Source organism: Dermacentor albipictus, chromosome 2, assembly GCF_038994185.2.
Source record: "Dermacentor albipictus isolate Rhodes 1998 colony chromosome 2, USDA_Dalb.pri_finalv2, whole genome shotgun sequence".
In the NCBI taxonomy this organism is placed as follows: domain Eukaryota; kingdom Metazoa; phylum Arthropoda; class Arachnida; order Ixodida; family Ixodidae; genus Dermacentor; species Dermacentor albipictus.
Genome location: NC_091822.1, coordinates 163,719,919 through 163,747,503, shown reverse-complemented (window position 1 = coordinate 163,747,503; position 27,585 = coordinate 163,719,919). Strand labels below are relative to the sequence as shown.

Sequence of the window (27,585 nt, the reverse complement as noted above, 5' to 3'; positions counted from 1 at the left end):
TATTACACAAAAACGTGTTTTGTTTAACTATGAGAACTTGTCATTGCATGTACAACAATAGGATACGTAAAAAGTATCAGCGGGCCGCTAAAGTTGGAGTACAGAGATCAAGATTTGCGCTCGCTTTGAAACAGTTTGTCGTCTGTTCTTGCTTTTCTTCGCTTGTCCATGCATTGTAGGTGAGTAAAGATGTAATATGCGTGAATGGAAACATCTTATGAAGATTTTACTTAGAACACGTTATTTGTGTAGCCATATCCACGTTTTAGACGAAACCTCTTACAACATCAGCCAACACAAGCTCCGCAGACACATATACCGTCATTCCCATGACGGCACAGCGCCCCTTAGGAAACTCCCGTAGGCGGTGGCGCCAGATTTCCCTCTAACATGCATAATTTTACAGCGTTTCAGAAGAACAACTGTTTTCGCAAATGGAAGCATTGAAGTATATCGAATAACGTATTTTCGCTTTACCTGAGTGCCATTTCATTTTCTGCCGCCGCAGAAAAAAAGATAACTTATCGATATCTCTTTGGCGTCGGAACCAGTTTTCTCACGACATGTGCTATAGGGCGCCAGTAGACTGAGGCGCTTTGTGGTGCCTTGTAACCCTGTCCATGTCCGTGTACAACCCCCTGTCCACGTCTATCACAAACTTCTATGCACCGGTCCCATTGGCTAACGAATTCGCGATTAACGCGCATACCTATAGCGCCCGAGACGACCGTAATTGGGGACCCGCTAGTCGGCGGCTCGTTGCATAAAACTAGAATCCGACTGTTACGCAGCGCTAAGTTTGTCTCGTCTCCATGGCAACGTATTCTGGGTACGCCGGCTCGCTAGGTCGGTGCAAGATCCGTGCCGCCACGTCGTACTTGTGTCCGGATTCTTACGAAACGGGCGAGCATGTGTTTGTCGTCTGGATTATGGTATTTGCGAAACACGTTGTAGCGAGTGTGGCGAAACTCCTATCACGGTGGTTTTGTTTTTTGCACTCTTTCTTCATTATGTACGCAGTACTCCGCATGTGAGGACTTGCGAATACTCCCGACCATGGGAGGCTACTTTCGCGCAAGACTTGGGAACAAATATACCTCGTATGGGACGATCTCTCGTGAACGTATGGGAGCCTGCATAGCAACCCAACGAATGTTTCCATGAAATATATAGGATTACTGAATATGAAAGTCTTGGGGATCGTTGGACACTTTAATAGTGATGCGTTACAACGAACAAACCAGACGAGAAACTCGTTCGGAAATGTACCGAGAACTAATGCTCCGTTGTGTGCCGATAGAAATTTAAGCGGCAGAACAAAAACCTGCAAAGCAAATCTTCAGACTTGATTTTGTAGCGCCGTCCAGTAGCTGCCTGCAACTGATAAACTCTACACCTCCGTACTGCGGAGTTCAGTCAACGAATTCAACTGAACGTTCAAACTGCCGTCTGCACTTCTGCTCTACGCTGCGCCTTCGATTGACTGCCACTCTATTTCGTTGCAAGGCAACTTCACTGCGAAGGTTTTGAATATCAAAGTTTTGCACGAGCCCCGCTAACAAATTATAGCAAATATCTTGGGGCAGCTATAAAATATCAACTTTTACCTGCTTTAAGTCAACTAGTAGGTGTAGTTTATAGAATTTTGATATCGACTTTTTTGTTTCATTGCCTAGTTGCAAAGTTGTAAATACGTTAATTTGTTAGATCGAAATTTCCAACAACTTTTTATACCAATAAAGTCGTTATAAATCTTAAAAGTCTGCTTCCCACAATCACTAGATTTGAACATGTTTTTTTTTCCTTCTTTCAATTGCAACAATTTTTATCAACATTGGTGAAATCGTTGATGAGAAAACACGATTTGCCTGTTCACACGTATTTAGATAGGAGCTTCGGAGTTCAAGCGTCCTCTTAAACACGGCCGCTTTTCCACGTCTCCGTTCGCTTTGCGTAGTGCAGAAGGCTTCATGCAGTGCTAGTTCGCTAGCTGTATACATATATATATATATATATATATATATATATATAGAGAGAGAGAGAGAGAGAGAGAGAAAGAGAGAGTAAAAACGCTGAGGAATGCGTCGTTATCCTTTTCGTTGATCTCGCGTCCACGTTTCGTACGCTTGCCATTTTTCAAAACCACGCCGTCTCAATCTCCGCGAAAACACTGCATGAGAAAATCGCAACGTATAATTTTAAACACGGACGCAAGAAGCACGCAGATTTTGATTGCGGTAGTGGTTCACGTCGCACGCACCGCGGAATTCCCGGGAAGATAAAACAAAAAGAGGGGGGGGGGGGGAATACGTTTTGGAGTGGAGCGTTTCAATCACGAAAAGTTTTTGGCCCCGACGTATCTGTGGCCCTGCCCACTCAGAAAGCTCTGGAAAAGATTTGCTACACTGCTTATGATCGGCTGCGCAAGGAGCAGGCTTTCCCGCAACTCCGCGCACGAATAGACCACTCTCTCTCTCTCAGCTGTTTATCCGCTTACTAAGGCGTACAGCGGATCCATGGGCCTCCGCTTACGCACATCGTGATAAACAAGTTACATTTTCTCTTCCTCTGGAAGCTGCTGCGGAATGAGCTGTTGCGCGCGTTATAAGCGGATCTTGGGTTTGTCGTTTTCGACGAGTGGCTTCCTAAAACATCCAGTTGCTTCCCACCACCTTAGCTTTTCTTTCTTTCTTTCTTTCTTTCTTTCTTTCTTTCTTTCTTTCTTTCTTTCTTTCTTTCTTTCTTTCTTTCTTTCTTTTTTTCTTTCTTTCTTTCTTTCTTTCTTTCTTCTTTATTTTTGTTTGGTTTTTCGTTTTACTACTACAACAGTAAAATACGAGTCAGTTTGGCGTGTTTTACTGGTCCATCCGTAGCCTCCTACATTATTTTCAATGTTATGTTACATTATTTTTCGCCAAGACCAAGCGTCACTGCGACGGCGCAAGTTTCCCACTAGTCAGCCACAGTTTATATAAGCGTGGTTAGGGTCATGTCAATAACCTTTCTTGGCACGTGGTCGCAGGTCATGCAGAAGGCAAGGACAGGGCCTGTCGAGGTCGAGTCTGGGAGCCCAAGGACTCTCTTAACGCTCTTCCTAATGATCGCATCTATTTTCTCTTTTTTCTTCTCGTTTAAACACAAGATACGGTGTGGCATACGCTATTCGGCTGGCAATAAAGGCTTGCATGAGTCTGAGGAGGCTGTTCTCTTTGAGGCCTCCGCCTTTGAGTACAGCCCCCCTAAGGATACTCGCTAGCTGCGTCGCGTACCCTTCTAACTTCTTGATTGTCGTGAGGTTGTATCCATTTCTCTGGATATACATGCCCATAAATCGCATTTCTTCCTCCTCTGCGTACATTCTGGGTGCATGTTTTTAGGAAGGGGTAGTGTCGCGAATTTGCCCCTCCACTCTTTCGGAATGTCTTCTCTTATTGCCGTATAGTCTTGTTGCCGTATAGCTGATATTCAAGTCCACCAGTACCTTGCGTCCCGTTTTCGTTCCTGTCAATCTGGCCTATTGACTTAATAGGTGGGCCTCAATTATCTCATCTGTTGTATTGTGCACCCCCAACTGCAACAAGCACTCTGTAGATGTTTTGCCGACAGTCGTAGTGCCTTCTTATATGCTGTTCTGAGCATGACATCGAAATCGTTTAAATCGCACCTCCTCATCCGAAGGTACGGAGCCACGTACACAACTCGGCTGAGTATAAAGGCTTTGACCAACACCAGAGTGTCGTTCTCCATCACCCCTCTCGTCTCATTGGTGATACGTGCAATCATTCGCATTACTTGTTTGCATGACGTACGGAGTTGAGCAATCATTGCTGCGTTGACACCCTTGCTGTTGACCAGTAGTCCCAGGATAAGCACAGTCTCCACTTCAGGGATCGCAGCGTCGTGCACATTAATTTTGACCGGGGCTTCATGTTCTCGTCTACGCATGATTAGAAGTGCCGATGTTTCCGAAGAGCAGCGCAGTCCGCACTCCTCGGCATATTTTTGAACTGTCGAAGCAGCCTCTTGGAGCGCCTCTTCCATCTGCCCCAGACTGCATTTCGTCACCCAGACCGTGATGTGGAGGAACTGGTTCAAAAGTGCCACCTGCTGCAAGTAAGGCGAGAAAGCAGAAGTCCCGTTCACAGCCCGTCCCACCAAATAAAGACGGTAGCGCAAGAAAACTGGACGTTTGGGTCTTTTTCACGGCTCCGATTGAGGTTAATTTGTAGGCTGTGCTGGCGTGAAAACCAGGAAACCTCCAGCACAACGAAGAAGTGCGAAGGTCACACCAGACAGTATGTAAAGCCTTATCAGGCGTAGTCTGCAATGTGCCCCTGCCTTGTGATCGTTGGGAAATGCCACAACATCGGGAAGTGCCTCAACCCCGGGTACGCCTGAACACGAGGCTGAGTGCGCGCCGTACAATGTACGAATCATATGCGGGAACACGTTGTTTATCCACTGCAGGACCTGGGAGTGCACAGCGTGATCTTTATGCGAAGCATATTACTAGAGCTCAACCCAGCTCCTCAGGCGCGGCGGTGTCGCCTTCAATACCACGTGACACCGTGACGTCACGACAAAGGAGAAATGGGGCTCCAACTCGCGCCGTCGCTCGCGGCGTCGCCTTCAAGACTGACCACGTGACACCGTGACGTCACGACAGAGGAGAAACGGAGCTCCAACTCGCGCCGTCGCTCGCGGCGTCGCGGCGGTATATAAGCAGCTGCGCTTGCCTCTGCTGGACACTCACGAGGTGAGATGCCTCCTGGAGACAGAGCTGCTCGTTGGAATGAGAAGCGAAGGTTGCGGCGTGCTACAGAGACTGATGAAGAGCGGGAAGAACGTCTGGCCAAGCAACGTGCTCAGTATGCGGTTCGGCGACAAGTTACTTACCAAGTTTAGCCGCCAATATGCTTCGCATCTGACTAGGCTTAACCAAGCTAAGCCTCAGCCATTTTTTTTTCTTTCTTTTTTTACGAAGCCGTACGCGACCGCTTCCCTGTGCATTCGTCGTGGCTGTGGTAAAATACGTGGGCCAATCCAGGAGGTAGCGAGATATCGGGTAGACCCGTGGCGGAGGTAAAGCAGTATTCAAGCACTGCACCAATAATAATAATAATAATAATAATAATAATAATAATAATAATAATAATAAATGAAAATCAACCAAGATGCATTGTTTCAAGTCGACGGTTATGCCGGAATCGTTTGCGCACATCACATGCACTCACGAGTAGTAGGCATTGTCACATACGCCAATGACAATATGTATGTAGAACCATACACCCTTGACTCGCTGGAGGAAAATGCCACCGACTGCGGGGATGTCTGCGCTTACAAACCAAAGACGCAATTGTAATATCCCCTGAGTATATCCTGGCTCACCCTAGTGCGAGATCGAGAGGTTCATGACAGCGCACTTTGCAAGAGTTAACCGTGATGACACTACTCCTGCGTTCATCGTCGGAGACCTTAATGTGGGCATTTGAAAACCGCACAAGAAAGGGTTCGTTCAGTTTGTGCTAGAAGCAAACGTGCTAGAGCAGTTTGCTTTCAAGTGCCACACCAATCCGAGTCCCTCAACTACTTTGTAACGGTCGTGTATAGATTCAGCTTTGGCCTAGATTCTGTCTAAGGTTGTAACCGAGCCAATCAGTGTATATCGTATTAATCACAAAGCTGTCGTCACTACCAGTGCCAAATGATGAAAATCAATATATGTACCCTTGTCTAACCCTTTCTCACGTGCTACAACTACCATGGTCACGCACTTTCGCAGCGCGGAATGGCTCTTCAAATCTTGGAGAAAGCGGGGCAGAAACATAGGAGTTGCTCGACTGTTTCGGCCTCACCACACGCTGAGCAGGCCGGGGATGGAGCTAGACCTTTGCTGTACCTCCGGGACGCTGTCCAAGAGTAGCCGATCCGGAGCCGCAGCAGGAGAGACAGCTCCTACATTGTGAGGCAGCAATCACGAAGCGGACGTGGGGGCCCACCGCTGCCGACGCGTCGATCCGAGTGAGATACCGTAAGGTGACACTGCGACGTGTGCATTGCATATAAAAATCGAAGGCCCTTACAGCGGTGCTGACGGGTACAGTGACATGGTGTGCTGCCTTTGCCAGAGCGCCAGCCTCCTCGTTGCCCTGGTCGCCGACGTGAGAGGGGGGCTACACTGCAGCGACAGCTTCAAGCATTTTCATGTGAGTGTTAACAGAGTGTCATAAAGATGGCAAGAGCGATTATTCGCTTGTAATGAGTACGCCACCGGTTTGGAAGGAGAATCAGTATGGAAAAGAAATGGGAAAAAAATGTGAGCGTCTACACTTTCCAAAACGAAACACTGTTGGCAATATTATCCTACTATTTTACATATGTTGTCTCGAGCAAGAACGCAGTCACGATTACGTATGAAGAAACATGCTTAGTATTGAATTCTTTAGGAATCCTACTTAAGCTTAAAGATTGTCGCAAGCACTAAAGAAATGTTGATCAAAGTAGACAATTTTGCTTCGAGCCAGTTAGGGGACTTCTTGTTATGGCTTCCAGGCAGTAGTGTACTTTGCAATTCGGCTCCAAAGCAGCGTTTAGCGTCACTGAACTACGGTAACTGAACTACCAGCAAAACGGAACAACAGTTTCTGCTGACGTCCTTGCGTGTTCCACATCGAAGACGTCCACCTCTCACCCCATGGTGCCTACAGAGTCGTGGACTCCCTCGAAGGCCCAAGTCTTCGATGTTGTTGTCCGTACGGGGAATGGTCCTGAGACCGTCGTCGATGCGACGGCCTCAATAATTAGCTTCTCTGAGGTCTACAGCGTTCAGCACATGGGAGGCCTCAACTTCCAAGTCACCGTCAAGAGCATTGCTTCCATGACTCTAATCGTCGATGCTGGCTGCCTTGTCATCGGTGGCGAGCGTTGTCCTGTCGTTCCCGTTGGCCCGCAGGTAACCAACGTAACGTGCTTCTTTTTGCCGTCCTTCCTTGCGAACGAAGTCCTCGTCCAGCACTATCACCATACGGCAAGGTTTCGTCTGTCAACGCTGGTCTTATAAGCAGACGACGTGGCGTGTTCCCCGGCACCCGCTTCGTTCGGATGCGAATGAACGCCACAACCCCGGTCCCCAATTACCTGCGAGTATCTGGTCATCGTGTGACGTTTCACCGCTGTGGCTTGCAACGCGTATGTCGTCGTTGTGGCTCCAAAGACCACTACCATGCACAGTGCACCGCAGCGTTCTGTGGCCGTTGTGGTGTCCATGGCGACGAAAGCGATGGATATGACCGTCCTTGTCGGCGTTGCGGGGATTGTCACCCTACGGTCGCGTGCCCTGTGCGGCGTTCATATTGGGACGCTGCTGCTGGAGCCTCTCCCCCCTTACCGCCGGCGTCAGCTGCGGTTGCGACTGCACGTGATGCCGTAACTAAAATTGTCCTGACACCGCATCAACCAGCGTCGACAAACGAAAAAGAAGAGGCATGTAACTCGGGCAGTGCCGGAGATCAACTTCGATGACATTTCCCCAACCACGCGAAACTGCTCCCTTACGGCATCTTAAACGTCAACTAGCAAGACCACCTAAGCACCCTAGAAACACACATTACCATTGCAACAGATGCATCACAGCGAGAGGAACAAACTGGCATTGGAATATTTTGTCCTGCACTCGACTGGTCTTTTTCGTTTAGATTGCCTGATTTAGGGCCTATATTTCTGGCCGAGTTTTTTGCACTAATCCTAGCTTTACGTAAATTAGACCAAATGATTACAACAGCTGCTATTCTTACTGATTCGCTTTCTGTGTGCTCTTCCCTTACCGCTACTAATGATTCACCTATGCTAAATCTCTTCCACTTGCTAGTCCCCATAGCCATGTGCAATGTGTTCATTTGGTTTGGGTACCTGGTCATAAAGGTTTGTGTTTTAATGAAACTGCCGATTCACTGGCAAAGACAACACTTTCCGGCCCTGTTCTTCCTGTTCTACCAGTGACAACACAGATCATGGCGGCTAGATCTTCGGATGCTATCAATTAGAATAGCCTTATAAAACCCAGATCTGATTGCTTCTCCAAATTATAAGCACCTGGCATTTCCCTGGCGTAGCGAATCCTGTAACAGAAGAATGCTTGAGGTCTCTCTCACCAAATTACGTTGCCGCATTCCCTCCCTGAATTTCTACTTACACAGGTCGGGTTCGGTTTCCTCCACCCTCTGTTCATTTTGTAATGAGGAGAAGCCGGCACATCACTTTCTTCTATTTTGTCGCCGCTTTACTGCGGCAAAAAAAAAAGAGAGATTGTTGGAAATACCTTTTCGAAGAACTGGCCTGGACTTGACAGAACCTGCTATTCTTTCGTTCGGGGCGTCCACTTTGGGATTCAGCCACAGGGATGCTTGCTTCGCTGCCCAAACATTTCTTACATAATCTAAGAGGAAGGGCGAGAGAAGAGTTAATACAATAGCGCGCGTTAATATACTCAACATCATTTTGTGTAATAGTAAAATTATTTTTATTTTTAACTGTGCGTTTCTGTGGGTATATGTGGTTATAGGTTAGTGAGTGTGGACTCGGATACGTCTTTAAAATGTGCCATGCATACAATGCTTCTTACTTTGTGTGCGTTATCGTTCTGGTGGAATTGTGCCGGCATTGTGACTCAGTGTTCGGATTGCCTTTTGTTGAAATCTTCATGCGCCAGTAACCAAAGTTGAAAAAGACTTTCTTTATTTGTTTAGTCTATTAAAGTTACGTAATGAAGGCATCCTAGTAGAACTCAACCTCTAAAGGTCCATCACCACTGCTGCTTACCGAACTTGATCTCAAGATCTTTTCTTACGCTTCTCTAGTTGGCCTGTCTTCATGCAGACCTACAAGCTTCGAATGCTCTCCACATTTTCATTCAGCCTCAACAGTACATCTTGCTGAACACCGTTTATACTCCAAGCTTCAAGCCAATATTTTTATTACGATAGCATATATATGTACACTCGGGCGCATTTCTGCCATCGTTGCCGGCGTTGGCGCCGCCGTAGTATTTTGTATAAAGTACAACGGCGATAACACCCTCACCGTGCGCCGTATGCTGTATCTGCGAGTAAAAGCGTGCGAGGACGAGGCGACGATGTTGGCTCAATTTTGCGCGCGCAAGCGAGGAAATCGGGGAGGAAGCGCGTCGTCCGCATTCGTGCTCAAGGCAACTGGGGGAGGGGAGTTAAGAGGGTGGGGGGCCGTTCTAATCTGGCGGTGGCAGCGTATGACGCGGGCCCTATCTCGAAAGCTGGTCTGCGATGGGGTCAGAGTGTGCCGAGGGCTGATTGCCGAGTGTACGGTCTGTTAGCGCGTAGTTCGCGTTGAAGCGAGAGGCAGCATGAAGACATATATATATATATATATATATATATATATATATATATATATGTGTGTGTGTGTGTGTGTGTGTGTGTGTGTGTGTGTGTGTGTGTGTGTGTGTGTGTGTGTGTGACTACGTGCTGTTAAGTGTTTATCACTGTATATATCATAGTCATCACACAGCATCTGCAGTAGCATGTTAGGCGAAACTCCAGGCTAGCATCTCCAACATCTCAATAGAGCTTGTTCCTAGCTCTCTGATTTCATCTCGATTTCGCAGTCAGAACACTCATTTTTAGAGCTCAGCTCTTAACCTCCCGTGTCTCGGTTTTGTCAGCGTCCCTCGGTGTAACCGAGCGAACGAGCCCAGCGAAGAATGAAACAGCGAACGCTGAGTGCAGCGGGGGATGAAATACGGCGATAGCGAAGAGAGAGCGAGGAGGAAAGTGGTGTAGGAGGGTGCAGCGGAAGCATGAAGCGCAAAGCGGAGGAGTGCACGGCTAAAGCGTGTAAAGAAAAGCGTAGCGCCGCGCAAGACGGACTCTTCGGCGACGACCGCTACAAGATGGCACTAGAGTAGCGCACCGTCGTCTGTTCACTGATGGCATGCGGCCAGTGCGTCCACCGATACTATACATGGAAACCAAGCGCTGCATGAGCGGAGGTCTGTCTGTGGCGGCTGTTGTGAATCGCGCCCACGTGTCGCCCACGCGCTGCCTCTCGCGATCTCCCGGTCAGCGAGGCAGTCGCGCCACACTTCGCTCCGTTTGCAACGTGCCGCACGAGACAGATTGTCCGCGCCAGCCAATACGTGAAAGCGAAATGAAAACACGTACGGAGCGGCGCTCAAATTTCGCGTTAGGAAGTATCGTAGTCGTAGGTGAATTTTTTTTTTGTAACACTCACAGGGATTCATCTAGAAGAGAACGCAATCAGTCACCCTATCTCCCTCTCCCTCACTTGCGCCTTCAATCCCTCCTACGCTCTCTCAACTCGCTCACTCACTCACTGGCAAACTCAACTTATCACTCAGCGACTTGCTTTCTTTCCAACACTTGGCTGAACTGTCAGGTAACAAACTTATGCACGTGCCCGCTCGGCTCACTCATTCGCTTAGCCACTCAACCTTACGCAAGTGAGTTTCCCACCCTCCGCACTCGTCGCTAAAACGCACAATCCAGCGCACCGGGACAATCCGTGTTTTCGACGAGTCACGGACTGAGAATCCCACGGTAAATGGTGTACTACGTGAAGGAGCGGGGAACATCCGAGTCCGAAGGGATGTGGGTCACGTTCGCCGGGAAGAAATACAATTTCGGCGCCGTATTTATTACCGCCCCCTCTGTCCTGTGTCCACCGTGCTTGAAGTGGTGCACAGGCATTATGAGAGGCTTTTAAGAGTCAGAGCCCGCCCTAAAAGCACGCTCCAAAGCAGGAAAGATCGGAGGGACGCGGCGACTTTACGAGGTCGAAGAAAGAATGGCGGGGAAAAAAATAAGTAGGCTGAGATGATAAATCCCCGTAATAAGGGAAGCGCCAACGTCCAGAATCAACAGAGTAGGCAAAAAAAAGGCCGAGAGAGAGGTACCATATACGTTTGCAGAACAAATGTCGTTATCCGCTCCAAATGACGACGGCAGTACTCAGCCGGAAGGAGGTACACGTGCATGAAATATAGGCAACTAAAGAACAATACATCTCCGGAAACACGTCTACAATGGCGGAGCCATGCAAGGACAACTGAAGCTTAATCCGAAAGCTTGAAGCATAAAGAAACTTACTTCTTCGGAAGTCGTATTCAATTTTCATTTTCGCAATCTTCGTTAATCTGTACGAACACAAACTTTATGCTCCTCTGCAAAGTTATAAAACACGTTTCCTCTGTATTCCTTACTCTGTTTTGGAGTTTGTTAGCATTGTTAGGAAATTACTTGATTAAATAATATTGCGGGTAGATTATGCGTGCAACACATTCTAACAACACTGGCAGGACGACATAACGCTGTAGCTACGACTAAGGTCAGCACGAGCATTAAGAGACCGGCGGCGAAGCCGTCGTCGTCGCTTACATCGTGACACAAACCACTCGTCACACTTGCCCCCAGCGGCCAGAGCACCCTCTGGGCGTGTCTTATGGCGAAGAGCGGGTAGCGATGAAGTACGCCTTGAAAAAAGAGACAATTTCAGTCTCTGGTACAGCGAATGAGTACATGAGAGCCAGGCCGGACAGTTCATATATGACGTCACAATATCTACTCTTCAGTTCTCCGCGTTCTCCTGATGTAATTCAACGATTACATGCGCTATTTGCTCGAAACACGGAAAAATAAAGAAATGTGTCGCTAGTACGTTCTTTCTATTTATTTTTTTTTTTCTTTTTCACTAGAGTTCCCATTTAGTCACAGTGCACTAGAAAACAAGTTAGGATTAAGTTATTTTAGCGCGAAATGCTGAGAAAGAGAGAGAGAAAAACGCAAAACAAATAAGGATGAGCGCTATCCTTTCCTGTTCTCTGCTTGCGTATCTTTCAGTATTTCGCGCAAATATAGATTAGTCAGAATGCAAGACCAACAAACCTAACAGTAAGTCTCTCATAACTGGGTTGAAAGACAGAGGTAGTCAGCAAAGAGAGGCAAATACTTTGTTATTTGCACCATCCCCGAAGAAATATGAGGAAAGTATAAAAACAAAGACATCGCGTAACTCAAGATCCAGTCCTGAATATTTAACGAATTATCAATGGGGGGGGGGGGAATGCAAGAAACACGAGGGGGGGAATGAGGCGCTCTGTCAATTGAACGAAGGGATGTAACACTGGCAACACCGTACCGCAGAACGAGACAGAGCGAAAAGCCTCGCTTGAGCAAAAATCCGGACAATTGCTCGACTTGTCAACACTCGCCAACATTGCCAGTCTACTCGTTTCTCTCTCTCTCTCTCTCTCTCTCTCTCACTCACTTTCTGTGCGTGTGTGTGTGTGTGTGTGTGTGTGTGTGTGTGTGTGTGTGTGTGTGTGTGTGTGTGTGTGTGTGTGTGTGTGTGTGTGTGTGTGTGTGTGTGTGTGTGTGTGTGTGTGTGTGTGTGTGTGTGTGTGTGTGTGTGTGCATGTCTTTGTGTTCTCTCGCGATCTCACAATGACGGTGAAGTGGAAACTCGCCGTAAGGGATATCCGGTTTCGCCGCGCAGCACAAGGACTGACGGGGCGGACAACTTCAAGGACAGATATCCAAGGAAGCCTCATTCAGCGGCAGTGGCAGCGCCTTCGTCTTGTCTTCCCCTATTTGACAGTTCCAGCCGTCACTTAATTTATTTTCTTGTTCACCTGCAATGGCGATCTAATATTTATGCGCACTGTCGCAGCGGACAATGCGTCTCAGCGGTCCCTGCGACGATGCAGCGGTTGGTGCGCGCCCGAGCTCGTTAGCGACGCCAGATCTCTCGTTCGCGCTATTAGAATAATTGTTTGTTTCAGCCTCGTTCCTGCGTTAGTAACGGTGGTCGGACCTTTCACTTTTTTTCAGCCGTGATTTCTTTGTCACCTAACAAAGTACTTCTCTGTCAGGCCCTTCGCCACTTTTATCTGCTTTTACTACATACGTAAAAGCGTCACAAGGATTTATAAAGGTACGAAACTGAATTAATATCATTTCTCTATCGTCTAATCTCTCTCTCTCTCTCTCTCTCTCTCTCTCTCTCTCTCTCTCTAAAACAAGCCGCAGTTAATTTATTCTTTTTGGACAGTGATTCGAGGAAGCCAAAATGCATCTTACTTTTTTGTTGCTTTCCCTTTAACTCTTACTGCTATCGACACAGAAGACTCTTTTTTTGTTTCTTGCAGATGTGTAGGCCATTAGAGTCTTATTCAGCTGTTTCTGACTCATGGGAACACTACCAGTTGAATTTTGTTACTCACTAATATTTTTTTTATTCTTCACTAATACTTCTACTCTTCTTGCTGTAACATTCGGCTGCTTCGCGTTATCGCATTAGCGCATCTGCAAACTCTTCTTATCTCTTCTTGGCGACTTAGGGCGGCACTGCGAATGAGCTCGCTGGTGATACGGTCGTCGGTGTGGTTTAAAGTTTAAACTTTCATAACGGTGTACAAGCTCGAAACTAACAGTAGCAATACGCACGTCATGACGAAGTCGAGTGCCGACTTCAGACTAAATTTCGTTGAAGACTGCACGTACATTTAAGCAGAAAATTGCTTGCCTCGTAGAGGCAAAAAAAGAGAAGAAAATAAAACGAGAAACGGGGATACAAAATACATGCCAAAACGTGATGGACCAGAAAGACAGAACTTGACGAGGAATACCGCAGCTATAAAGTTTATGAAATACCAAACTCGGCCAAACGCACACCACGCAGGTAACCGTAATTATCTGCCTCTGCATTCACGGAGCTCCCTTTGATAAAGAAATGATGCTAGACGGACAGCATTGAGGATGCGGTTTGGCCGCATTCTATCAAGCACACCAACAGCAAATCGCAAGTTCGGATGCACTTGCCGCATCTGAACTTGCCTTTACCCGTATAGTAAACGTAAAAGTTTATTCCGCTTCAAAAAAAAGGAGGGCGCCAGGACAAATTGCAAGAGCTTGACATGGTCCTGGTCGCCCCTAAAATAGTTGGGATTGTGCACAAGCAATTCACAACAATTTTACAATGAATTTCACAAGCATGGTAAACAGGATGACGCAATAAGTAAACGTGAATGAACTTTGTGCAAGGAAAAGATAACTGTGCATGCACAACTTATCGCATGAGCGATACAAACAAAGATACATAATAATTGTTTTTACGGATATATAAAAACTGTCAGTCGTAAAACGCAGAACAATATTACAAACCTGGCAGCATGCAGGTAAGAGAAAATCATTTGAAAAGTAGCAAAATAAATCTAGAGTATATCGACTTAATAATATCTAATTCCGTTTGTTCAATTAGACGTTTTTACGATAGATTTAAAACATTTTCGGGAAAGGTAATATTGAGTTTCAAAAAGAAATTGATTTATTACTGTGGGAACTTGATAGCTTAGCGTTTGCTCGCCGTAATTGGTGCTCGTGATTGGCACAATTTTACGTTTCGTGCGGAAAGCATATCGGCTTTCTGGCTTTATTTGAAGAAGAAAAATAGAACCGATGACGAAGGATGTATTTACGTAGGTTGAAATTATATACTTGTTTCGCCTTAATTATACCACGTTTCTGAAATAGTGGGACGTAGGTAAATCTGAAAGTCTGTCATAAAACGCATCTGCAGCACGCAAACCGCGTTTCTGTGTTGAAATGAATTTAAGGTAACCACTGGACGCCGTAGTTCCCCCTATAAGAATGAAATACGATAACCTTGAGTGTACGAGGGCGTAATACATCGATATCTTTGACCAGGGGGCATCAAATGAGAGAGTTTATACAGACAACCGACGGTTTCACTCATGTCAGACACGAACGTTGTGGTGGGACAATTCCAAGAAAACCCGCCATGGTGACTTAGCGGCTGTGGTCTTGCGCTGCTAAGCACGAGATCGCGCGATCGAATCCCGGCCGCGGCGGCCACATTTCGATGGGGGCGAAAGGCAAAAACGCCAGTCTCTTGTATATTGGGGGCGCGTTAATGGCCTCCTGGTAGTCAAAAATTAACGCGGAGTCCACCACTGATGCGTGCCTCCTAATTAACGTGTGGCTTTGGCACGTAAAACCCCAGAATTCAAAATTCTGAGAAAGATTTTCGTCGAATCTTCTTAAGAAATGCCAGCGAAAGAAAAACACAGATGATAAAAGGCTGCACACATACACGCGCACACCAAATGCACACAGAAATGTTGGTTTGCAAAAAGAATCGCGAAAATTTGTAGATCGCGCTGAATGTGTAACTTATTGCTTACCGTTGCCACGTGGTCGCAGCTATGTTGGGCAAACCGGCCGTTGCCTTAACGATAGGTTGCGCGAGCACAGTTATAACGTGAAAAACGTGGTTGGTGGCTTTCTTGCGATGTATTGCAAGAGTTGTGGGTGCGTTACGTTGTTCCACACTTGCAGGGGAACAGGGCGTTGGATGAGACAGACACGTTTCATTTGTTAAAGCGGCAAACAGCAAGTATGTACGGTTTCTTTCTTCGTCTATGTTTCGCAAGTCCTACCGATAGAAAACTATATGTGCAGGAATACGCACGAGAGACATATGCTGCTTGACGAACAAGCAAAATATTTGTTCTCCAAGGCAACTACATTAACATGGTAAAATGAAAGCCGGTGATGCGGCAGCAATGCACCCGCAATCACCGTGTGGCATTAAAAAAGAAAAGAAAGAAAGGCATTTATTCTTAGCCCATAAATATACGTCACATGTAATTAGGAACACCATTTGAGCGGCTCGATCGCAAATAGCAGCGTGCGAAGCCGTACGAACGGTCCCGCCGAGCAGAATCGCCAGCAGTTCCGAACGGCGCCATCTTGTTGCGGACCAGTCCACTTCGATCGCAGCGCCGCCGCAGTCGGGCGCCTCACTGTGAAGTATACGCTGCTACGATCGCTCGTCCCAGTCAACCTTATCCTAGTACTATCTACAGACGGTTCGAAGACTGTGAAAGCTTGTTCGAAAAGCATAGAGACCAACAAATATGTAATCGATAGGAAAATGTCACCGCCATTCTATTTAAAAGCAACTTCGCAGCTGGCTTTTTGGTGCCTGTAAAGCGTACTTTTCTGTTAGGCAACTGTGTGCTGCAAAAAAGCTAATTTTGTGGAGTTTGTTTCCGCGCACACAATCGGGTCAGCTTAGCTCACTGGTCAAGAGTAAAATGTCGAAATACAGACAAGAGAAGTTATACTTACTTGGCAATTTATAGGTGTAAGACCCTCCCAATTACACGTTAATAACCAAAGGCTGGCAGGCGCTAGCTTAGCGTAGAAAAATCTTATGCATTATTTTCTTTCTTTCTTTTTCAGATGTATCCCAGTCAAATCAGTATTCATAGAATTTATCTAAAAAAAACACAATTCTTTTCTGACATGAACTATCACGGAAAAAATTGAATATACGAAAGCCGTAATGCAACCTCCCTGCTCTAACAGTACTTTCTTGGCGATGCAGGTACCCGTAGTAAAATTAACTTTCAAAAATAATAAATAGGCGTGTTTGAATAGCGAAGCTTCCAAATCGTATCAGATAAGCATATTCGATAAAAAAACAATTTTTAAATAACGATTCAAAAAGTGTTTCTTCTTTTTCTATGCACAGTGAAATCAAAAGTTTGCGAAGAGTGCTCAAGCTTATTTACAATATCTCATACATGCACGTTAAGCTGTTCGTCACTGGACCTTCGGTCCATTGAGGAACTTGCAAATACTAAACAGCTGGTATTAGTTATACCGTTCACTACAGGAATGAGCGCGATAAAACAATGGAGCAGGAAGCCGCGGGACACAGTTAAAAGCGTTGCATTGGCTTAAGGAGATAAGTGGGACGCTGCAGCAGTGCATGTCGTTTGCAATTGACGCGAACGCGAAACTCGAGACAATGATCTCGTATCCAGGCTTCCCTGAAGCCAGGCTGTCGTATTACAATATTGTAACTTTTCGAACACGTACGATTTATCCGTCCCGCGCGTTCGCTCTGATGTTGGAGCTTCTGCACTTTGATTTTTTTCGAATTATCGCAGCTGTCCCGATGCAGGATCGCCCCGAAGTATTCGTAAAATTACGGTGAGTGCCCCAATTTTGTGTCGCTTGTTTAACCACTAATGTATTTTCGTTAAATCGTCGCTGCTTAGTTCGTGGAGCAATACCACTTCTGTAATAAAAACATGGTCGCGAGTACCGTAATTGTTTCGAAAGAGTTTGTGCAGTCCTCACTTATAACAATTTTATTCGTCTTGTTGTCTTTCCTTTTGAATGATTGGTGCGTTGTATTAATGCGACGTGCGAAAGGAATGTGAGAATTCGAGACGTTATTCAAATTCGCGTAAATGAATATACGTTGAAAAAAAATATTATTAGGCCAGTGTAGCGTGGAGCAGGGCAGACTGAAATTTGATATGGCAAGTCAACCTGTAACCTTTCCTCCACAAACTCTCTCTCGCCCTCTTTCTTCCTTTCTTTCTTTCTTTCTTTCTTTCTTTCTTTCTTTCTTTCTTTCTTTCTTTCTTTCTTTCTTTCTCTGTTTATTATTATTGATGGGATTTTGCGGCAACATAGATCATCTTGATCGAAGGCCGCAGTTTTAAAACACAAGCGCTTTTTCATCACTCATCACTTTTTCATCGTCTCGGAGGCCAAGCCCCGAGTCGCCACCAACGCCCCTCGCTCTACCCCCTCTGAAAAGTCGTCGATAATGGGAGAGAACAGTTAACCGCAATTTTCCTTTACCGACCTTAACGCACCCGCACTAACGTACTTGCAAAATGGAAGTGGCAATAAAACGTATTTTCATTCAATCCGCCTCTAAACGTTGTCTCCGAGGTGAGGCTTTCCTGGTCTGCCCACTGTTGTTCAGAATAGCAGCGTCATTGCTACATTTGCCCCGAAGTGTCCATATTACGCGTCTGTTGCGCCTTTTGAAGTAATCGCCTGTGCATTGTTGGGCTATCCTTGCATTTTCGGGTTTTCCTCAGCTGAGTGTCAATTTTATTTTTTTTCGCAGATGTGCGCAATTCGTCTACACTGTACGTGTAATATTTGAAGAAATTCCCACGATCCAAAAAGTGGCCTAGTATATCACTGCCTTTCACCCTAGTGGTTTAGTAAATTCAGACACTCAAGTAAGCAACAAGCGTAGCGTATTTCTCATCCTGTTCCCATAATTAAATTAAACTGTGGTAATCTGATATCGTTTTCAAGTTTATTTACAAGTGTTTACTTATTTATCTATTTCCTCAAGTGACCCCGTAAGAGGCAGTAGATGAGGTGTAGGCAAAAGCACTTGATGATATATTCGATGATGTGCTTGAATTCCATGTTTTTCGGTGCAATCTACGGAATTACGGGTAATGCGTTCAACTCCCGTGTTGTTTGCATGAAGAATGAGTCTGAGTGCGATGAGGAGCGTGCTGGCGGCTGCGTCAAACAGCTTTATGGTGATTTACGCGGCGAGAACTGCGATAAGAGGGAATGATTAGGAAAGTGCACGTGAAATAGGACAGAACTTATTGTAAATGCAGAGGCGAGAGATCTTGAGTCGTCAGATTAAGGGTCCAAGAGAGCACCTGGATTAAGCGCGGACACGCTAGTGAAGTAGGTGTAATCAGAGTAAGCAAACCTAACAGTTTGATTTTGGACGGCGTCTTGCAAGTTAATATAGGTAGAATGGCATGGATTCCTGATAGGAGTGGCGTATTATAGTTCTGGTCGAGGTTTTGTAGGACAGTATTTGAACGAAGGGAGGGATGAGTCTTAAATTACGGTGCAGGTATCCGAGTAGGTAATTAGCATTGTTCAGCATAGCCGTTACGTGGAAGGACCATGATAGGTATGAAGTGAAGCTAATGCCCAATTATTTGAAGTTAGTGCAACAGGAAATTTTGGAACCGTTAGTTTTATGTGTTAGGGACAGGTTTGAAAGAGGATGTGAGCAGTTTTGGAGGCATTGAGGGACGTTTTTCATGAACCGCATCAAAATTTATTCCAATTTAAATCGGATTGCGGGATTAGTGGATCGGAAGTAAAACACTAGGACGCTAGAGGACACAGTCATCGGCAGCAATCGGATTTGAGACTGAGTGCAATTCCATCACATGTGCCGTAATAGACAATCGACAAATGTTGTAGAAGAAATAAGAGCTGTTGCTTCTCTCTTTTTTTTTCTAGTGCTTCTATTTCTTTCCTTCTTTTTTTCTTTCTTTCTTTATTTCTTTATTTCTTTCCTATGGGCCTATTAGTTTTATGTTTTGGTTTACTTTCTTCTCGTGTTTTTGCCTAATGTTACCTGCGTGCAATCCTGTGATTACCATTTAGCGCTTACAGTTGTTGTCATGGCGTTGTTTTACTGCTGTGTGGATATTTTGAGACCCATTTTCGATGTACTGATCATTTTTATTTCGCGTTCTACTTGAAACAAAACGTCATGCTATTGTTTTAGTTTTGTACTGCCAAGAAAGAGGAAATATACGAAGAAAGAAAAAATGGCAGGGAAGTTAACCCGAACGGAAATTGCAGTTTGTTACTTTACCCTGGGGAACGGAGAAAGGGGAGGTAAACAGAGGTTTACATACACATATTAATAGCCAGCAGGTTCACCGCTCACTATGAGAGCACAAGATCACGTGCAGTACATTGAACACCAACGAAGGATCAAACCGTTTTTGCAGGTCTGTTGTCTTTGGAAATTGTAGCAGAGCCTTCGCTACCCTCTACTGCACACAACTTACGAAGTCGACATGCCAAATTGGTTTGTTCTGACAATGGTCCGTGATCAACGCGAGTCATGCAGCGCAGCTGCGAGCGATCGTCTCTGTTCACTGTAGCGAGCACAGTTGCAAAGAACGTGTTCAAGGGTTTGCTCGTGACCACGCTTATGGCACGCTGTGTTTTCAGCCATTCCTATGCGGAAAGCATTGGATTTTGTAGAGGCCACTTCTCGAGAAAGAATGTGCGAACTACCAGTCTACCGCAGAGGTTCGCAGTCCTGGCTTTTTTCATTTTGAAAAATAACGAGCTGGAACGCGATCCTCATCCTAGCCATAAATACATGTTCTACAACCACTTCCCTCTCGTTAGAACTATATTTCACAAGAACATTGAACAAGCCTTCTTTCTTCCTTTTTACTTGAGGGACTTGCTGCATATTGAGCACGTCATAGAAGAGGGGCAGCCGAACGCCACCTACGATCTAAGATAATAAAAAATAATATGCACCTAGCTTACTACTCCTATGCTAACGCAACTGTTTAAGTGCCCATACCGAAGCAGATGGTAACGACACGCGAAATAGCAACCAAAACATCATTTAGTGTCTCTAGAACTTATGGCGGCGAGATATTCTCGCGATTAGGTGGTATACGTCCACTTCCTGGTCGCAGCTCGTGCAAGTGCAGTGCGGGAGGGCCAGGATCGCTTCGCATGCGGGTCCCACTACGTCATCATTATCCCGCATGTTCTTTACGACAGCTCACTGCACGTCTTTTCTTTTCCGCACGAGGTGACGACAACTAAAGTATGTAAGTAGGCAAGCCCAAGCTCCTTGCGGAGAATCGACGCGAACGGTGTTACGCGAATAGGAAACATAGGCCAAGATGGTGCCATAATTCCCGAGCAAAAGAGGATCTAAAGGCTGTAGCGAGATAGCCGACCTTCCGGGTCCCCCCTAAAGAGGGTCCCCGAAGCCCCGGTCCTTTTCCTTCGAGAATGCGCAACTCTTGCGAAAATGTAATCCCGCAGGCCCCCGCCGAGTCGACATACCCACTTCCCGGCTCTCGTCTCAGCCAATGTCATAGGACGCACTCGCCGTGCGTCCTATATAAAGACTACGGTGAGCAGAGCTTCCGCCTTTTATTGGGCGCTCGGCTTTACACCACTATAGCGTTGGCTACAGAAGCCCTAACGTTACTGGGATCCGCTATGCCGATCTTCTCATAACTAAGCAGACATTCGCCCATTTATTGAGGATTGGCACAAGCTGCCCAGTCTATGCAGGAGCGTCTCTACGATGTAATGTGCGCCTCACGGCTACTTTGCAGTCGCTCACTAGAGCGCCTAATCTTCCTAAAATGATCGGGACCAATGAGGAGGGGCGTGTCGCCCATCCTCTCGCCATTCTCGAAGGACGACGACTCGCTGTCCTTATTAATTTCTCGGGTGTTCGCACGCGCACGACAAGTACGGTCGGAGCAAAGCCAACACAACACAAGGTCGCTCGTTCTCACTAACTGAAGCACTGCAAACTGTTGTGATTGAAAAAAAAAGGCTGCGCCTAGAGTGAGATGCGCACGTTTTGACGCACAGAGGACAAGCCAAGTGTTATCAGCAGCTTGCGAACCTCTACGCTATAAGTAACGCCTACGCTAAACATCGCGGGCCACTTATTTTTTAAACCAGTGTTGAAACACTGATCCGAAACACCCGAAACAACCGAAACACTGATCGTTGCATAAGGAGATGAAGACACTTCATGAAAGGCCCTCAAACATCCCTGAAGGCCCCCACTCAGCGTGTGCAAGCCTTAGGCAGCTCTCTCAAATTGCAACGTCGATCCCCTGAAAGTGTCCTTGTCAAATTGTTTAAATCTCCTTAGCCTTTCATATCTACGTATTTCATAGGCATGGTTCAGTGCAATTTTTCTTCCATTTATTTTTTTATTCAATTTATTTGATACCGAAAATGCACTAAAACGCATCGCCCGTCATGCGCAATTAATTTCTACTTCATTGAGTAATTTAATAGCATCGGCGGCGTCTAAAAGCAACTCTAAAAACTCTAAAAACTCTAAAAGCAATGTAATTATGACGCAACCCAGCCAGTAATCAGAAATGAGATTTCAGCGCGCTTTACGTAACACATAAATGGTCATCGCACTGAAGATTTCTTAAAAGATAACCAAGAAGATGCGCGGCTTTCTTTGTGATGACAATGGGTCGTTATCGGATTGATTGATTGATTGATTGATTGATTGATTGATTGATTGATTGATTGATTGATTGATTGATTGATTGATTGATTGATTGATTGATTGATTGGAAATGTTGGTGACTACGTCAGTGGTTTCTCCGCAAACAATAAAATTGTGTAATGATTACGGAATGACGCCATAAGGTGATACGAAAGTATTCCTGCATAAATCAGTTTTAGCAAACGTTCGTAGGCAGTCAGAACACAAAACATACACAAAGCAACAAAATGGCACGTGGTGGTGGTGGTGTGATGGTGATGATGATGATGATGGCTATGATGATTATGGTGGTGGTGGTTGTGGTGGTGTGGTGGCGGTGATGATGATGATGGTGGTGGTGGTGATGATGATGATGATGATGGTTGTGGTGGTGGTGCCAGTGGTCGTAGTGGTGTGGTGATGATGGCGATGATTTGTGGTGGTAGTGGTGGTGGTGGCAAAAATAATGCTCCGCCTTTATGGCGGGCACCCGCAAAGGGAGATGGGCCAGTACCGGGTGGCAGGAGGCAGCGTACGAGAAATGCGCGTTCTAAAAGCAGAAACGAAAAAATACAACAGGAAAGACCCAAAGAGAAACGATACTGCGCGAACGAGCAGTCAGACCCAACTTAAGAAATAATATGAAAGAGGTATTAATGAAGGAGAGATCAAATACTGCATTAACAAAGAATTTGGAGAATCAATCTCAGTTAAATGAATAGTGAACAGAGAAGAAGACAAAAGCTACAAAAATAGCACGACCGAAAAAACAAAGTAAGGGAGGAGGAGGAAGAAGAAAACGAACGCTCTTTGCGGGCTGATTTTGCTCGTTCGTCTGTGGAGAACGCACTTTCGGTCAGCTTTTCCTTCTTTGAGCTTTTGCTGAGAAGGTGCTCAGACGTCATCACCTTGAGCTTGCTTCGCTCTTTCACCGTTTGATGGCGACGCGAAAGGAAAAGGTCACCACGGCTTCCCGGCAGCTCTGGGTGAGTGCTCATTTACTCGCAGCTTCGTTGCAGGTGCAGATATGCCACTGTGAAATGCTACAACGGCGGTAACGTGGTCCGTCCACCGGAGAAACCGCTTCTGACACCATGTTATGCGTGGGTTCGTGATACGCGCTCCAGGACGCATTGGCTGGCTTCAGTTACCACTGATGAACACACATGCGGAACGCACTATAGGCAGACATGTTTGTTCCATGACATCCAAAAAGCATCTTCCCGCTGTTGCCGGACTGGTCACATTCGTAGCCTAACTCCGTTGGCACGCAGAGGGCGCTGGCTCCTGCTGGCTGCATATAATCCGTACATGATAGTCGAGAGCGCGGCTTTGCGTGAGAAAGATAAACGAACCTAGAGTTCCTGAGCCATATATCTGCAGATCGTCTGCTTAGTCGAGAAAATTGCAAGCCATGCTCCTGAATCGCTCGGGCGTTTCCGGAGTCGACGTCGTCGACGTCCGTCGTAACGAGTTCAATGTGTACGCAGTATAGATTCGCAGCAGTACACGTACAGGTCGCAAGTCTACTCAATAACCAAAGCAGCAGGTGACCAGTGGACCATACAGGTGTCCTATGTAGTAGCCCGACGGGGTGGCCGGACGCGCGGCCTACGGAGCGAGTCCTAACGGCCGGGGGCACCGAGCACCGCAGAGAGAACGACCACTTGTTGAACGACCAACCAACGACTGAAGCAACTGAACTGCTTTACTCAACCACCAGAGAGGAGGAGGGGTTACACTGCAGAGTGCACTGCGCCAACCAGGGCTGGGCAGATATACCTTACAAACGTATCATGATACGGTACAAGATACTCTGGCAACAACTATTTGAGATACAAGATACTACCGCCATTATTGTGTCCGATGCAATACTTTCCATTTGTATCATAAGATACCCCGATATATTCGTAATTTCTTATTATAGATCCATTTAACGTAGCAGCAAGCACGTATGCACAAAAGACGTATCACACTCCGGAGACCCTGGTTCGGTTCCCACCCAGCCCATCTTGCAAGTTGTTTTTTATTCATGAAGTGCCTGCTGGGATTTATCGCTCATGGCCGACGCCGCCGACGCCGACACCAACGCCGACACCGGCTTTTCTGCTACACGAGCTCCTTAACGCTGGCGCGTTAAAAGTGTTTGCTTAGAAATTTCTGAACTGCGACCAACATTTCTTTTTCATTTTAATGAAATGTCTGTTAGTATCTCAAAAGCTTAGTCTTTCTGGCTCAAAGCATAATATTTTCACACCAAAACAACGTGCGAACGCCACAAGACGCAAGGCAACCCCATTCTTGCATTCTTCAGACTTCGTAACACAGCGCCACGCAAGAGAAACTTTGATGACTACACTATAGCAGCATCAGAATTTGCGCGAAGGACGCCGCATGCATTGGCGGTACGCAGAGCAGAACGGCGGCTACGAGCAAGTTTCATGGCAGCGGGGAACTCAAAAGAAAAAAAAGATCTAGAAAAGAAAAGGTCGGTTCCGCGCATACGTTCGCGCTCCTGTTTTTGTCGAGACGTCGCGAGCGCCACCACGTGACTCTGCTCCACCAATAGGGACGCGGAGACCTCATCACCTGCCCTCGTTGGAGGGCTCTCGCGGAAAGATAAAAGCGTGTCGCTGCCTTTAGTTTTTACTCAGGTGGCTTAGTGGCAGCAGTATCGGCTTGAGAAACGGAGTTCAGACAACGTTTATATTTTTCGCACGGTGATGTTGCGATAGCCCCAGTATCTTATACCTTAATATACACGGTACATCGTTTTGTGTATCGGAAATATAGATACTGATACACGTCTTGCCAGACGTATCATGGTACATATACAAGATGCCCAAAGAGTATCTAAGATATACTAAAATACATGCATCTTCGATAGTGGTCAGCACTGGCGCCAACAGACTTGACCGAATGCCATACAACATTGAGCGCGTGGTGGCGCTAGTGACCAGACACTTTTAAGCGAAACTGAGGATACAATATCCTACACCAGTTCTAAAACAAGGAAAGTTTAAAAAAATTTTGTTGGCATATACATCTGGTCACAGAGTACATTTCCACAATAAAGCAACACTGAGTAAGACGCATAACGTAGCTAATTAACTAATTTCTAATTGCTTTCGTAAGCTATCTAGAAGTTAAAATTTGCTCTAGCGTAAAAAATACTCTACTATACGCTACGTATTGAGTATCCCGCACTTAAATTGGGATTCGGGAATATCAAAGTCAGCGTAGCAAAAAATGTTACCTTGGTGTTATAAGGTTAGGTTGCAGGATAAGGTTAGGTTAGGTTAGGTTGCGACGCGCGTGCAGATAGACCGCTAAGCGACCACTGAGGCAGGAGGACCACCCGTCTGAACTACCACTCCGCGTCGCACAACCTGTGCATTCACCAACAGTCATTAGATTGTAGAATGAAGGGTTGTGGGGTACGCATTAAGCGAAACCTGGATTGCATCGATTAGGGTCTTTTATAGTTTTAGGTTTTGTTTTTATAGTTTAAATTACTTCATATAGAGCTACACCGCCATTCAGTCAACATTTCCGAAGCCAACTTAGTCATTTCCTTTCATGCTATAGTGACTGTGTAGCTAAGTACGCTGTGCCTTTCGTACCTGATAAGCATCGGTCTATAATTGTCGCGAGACAACTATAGATAGACGAAGATTGTTATTAGTGAAACATAGATCATTCTTACTTTTCACATAGCACCTTTATTTGCTTGCTTTGCTTCCTTTTCTTTTTTCTTTATTTCTTTCTAGTTCATCACTCCTTCCTTCGAAAATGACATGTTTTTCTCTGGAGCAAACATCGCATGAATATGTGACAGCGAAACTGTTTTCTGGCGTGTATGTGTTACAACATCGCGATGAAACAGTTAAGCACCACTTGTTCTCGAGAAGCTCGCGTTCGCGGTTGCTGTCTAGAGACTTCCCTCCTCCTTTACCAACAAAACAAAAACTTTCTCACTGCAATCTCGCCCTTCTCTTTGAAGCTGCCGTTCACCAGTCTACTTATCTCGGTGAATATATGTTGTAAGTATGAACCTCGTCTCTATCTCAGTGACTAAACCGGTGCTCTCTTGTTGCTTTTGATTGATTGATTGATTGATTGATTGATTGATTGATTGATTGATTGATTGATTGATTGATTGATTGATTGATTGATTGATTGATTGATTGATTGATTGATTGATTGATTGATTGATTTTCTTTCTTCCTTACTTCCTTCCTTCCTTCCTTCCTTTTACCGTTGTTGATCATTGCCTCACGCTAACCATGATTCCTTACTGCTTCTTCCCGATGCCAGCCGCGCATTACAGTCCGCTCGCGAAAATAAGGGGAATACAAGCGCCGGACAATCACAACTACTTCGAGCCAAGCACCATCGTAGGTAAGTTTGACAAGAGCAAAAAAAAAAAAACTCTTTTTAGCACCCAAGCAAGCGACGTTCTCGACGAAGTGTCCCAGAACTGATTTAAAAGGCCGCCGGCAAACCGCACGCCGAGTTGCTTCAGGTTTATTCCTCACTATTACGTTACTAAAACTGCACGAAAGAAATTTGCAAAAAAAAAAAGAAGTCCCGAAGTAAAGACTGTCAGGGGGACCACTTGTAAAACTAGCATTTGATACGTAACAAAAAAAAAATGCAGAGGACCTGGGAAGCACAAAGTCAGTAATAGTAGTTACGGACATTCTATACAAAACCAAGATTACAAAAGGAGCAGTGCATTCCGAATAACACTTACAAAAAAAAAGCAAAAATACTGCTTCGTTTCGTTTCGCCATCTCTACGGCGCTCTGCCTCAACCGGTATCCCCGGTGTAGGTTTGCTCGTACAAACAAGGACTGGCTGTTTCATCGTTAACCTAAACCGTAATTACGCTGACGTTAATTTAACTTTAACCTAATTACCTTATTCACGTCCGACGTGCCCCAACCACGCTTCCACTGTTATCGATCAATGAGGCAATTAGTATTTTGTATATATATAGGCACGTGGATAAATTTCAGAACTCGGCTTTCTGCAGTATGCTTTCTTTATTTTTTTCTTCTTCATATTTAAAGCAAGTTGCTTCTAATGTACGTATTCGTTCAGGGCTCCAAAACCAGCGCCTTTTCTCGCGGATACATTAGGTTAGATCATCGTCCTCACTCCCATTTCACTCAATACAGACACGCAACGAAATTTAGTGTTTGACGGAAGCTTACCTGGACGTGATCGCGGCTCAGTTGGGGTGCAAAAACACGGTCACGCAGCGACATAAAGGAAGAACAAAAGACATTTCGGCTTCCACACGAGAATCGTCTTTTGTTTTAAGCACCTCGCGTTCGTTATGTAGTCGGTGTCCGGCTTATTTGCGTATCGATGTGCATATGAGCCACAGATGAGTCGATGCAATGTGCATATGCCACCATGTACGCTTTGCAGCGAGTCTCCGCAAGTGTGACGTGGACGACTGGGTCTACTCTGTTCCCTCGAACTGCAGCATCAGCTCAAGCATCCACGGTGAGTTGAACAACGTTCATCGGGACAAGAGGCGTTGCTCTGGCGTCGTGTCGTTCATCGCTTCTGTCTCTCTAACCGTCGCCACAGTGCAGTCGACAAGAGAATTATCACTACAGCCCCTCA

At 45.8% G+C, this 27,585-nt stretch overlaps 1 protein-coding gene across 4 annotated transcripts in view; it reads left to right on the top strand.

Moving 5' to 3' along the window:
• The first annotated feature begins 22,736 nt into the window (after positions 1 to 22,736).
• The window catches only part of LOC139056250 (carbonic anhydrase 2-like), a 42,004-nt gene continuing 37,155 nt past the window's right edge, over positions 22,737 to 27,585 (top strand). For all 4 annotated transcript variants that reach the window (XR_011512242.1, XM_070534325.1, XM_070534324.1 and 1 more), the window contains exons 1-4: positions 22,737 to 22,931; positions 25,949 to 25,988; positions 26,263 to 26,346; positions 27,385 to 27,462. Coding sequence is in view for 3 of the 4 variants with exons in the window: in XM_070534325.1 (XP_070390426.1) it covers positions 22,884 to 22,931; positions 25,949 to 25,988; positions 26,263 to 26,346; positions 27,385 to 27,462 (250 nt within the window). In the remaining variant the exon portion in view is untranslated. The remainder of the gene's footprint in view (positions 22,932 to 25,948; positions 25,989 to 26,262; positions 26,347 to 27,384; positions 27,463 to 27,585) is intronic.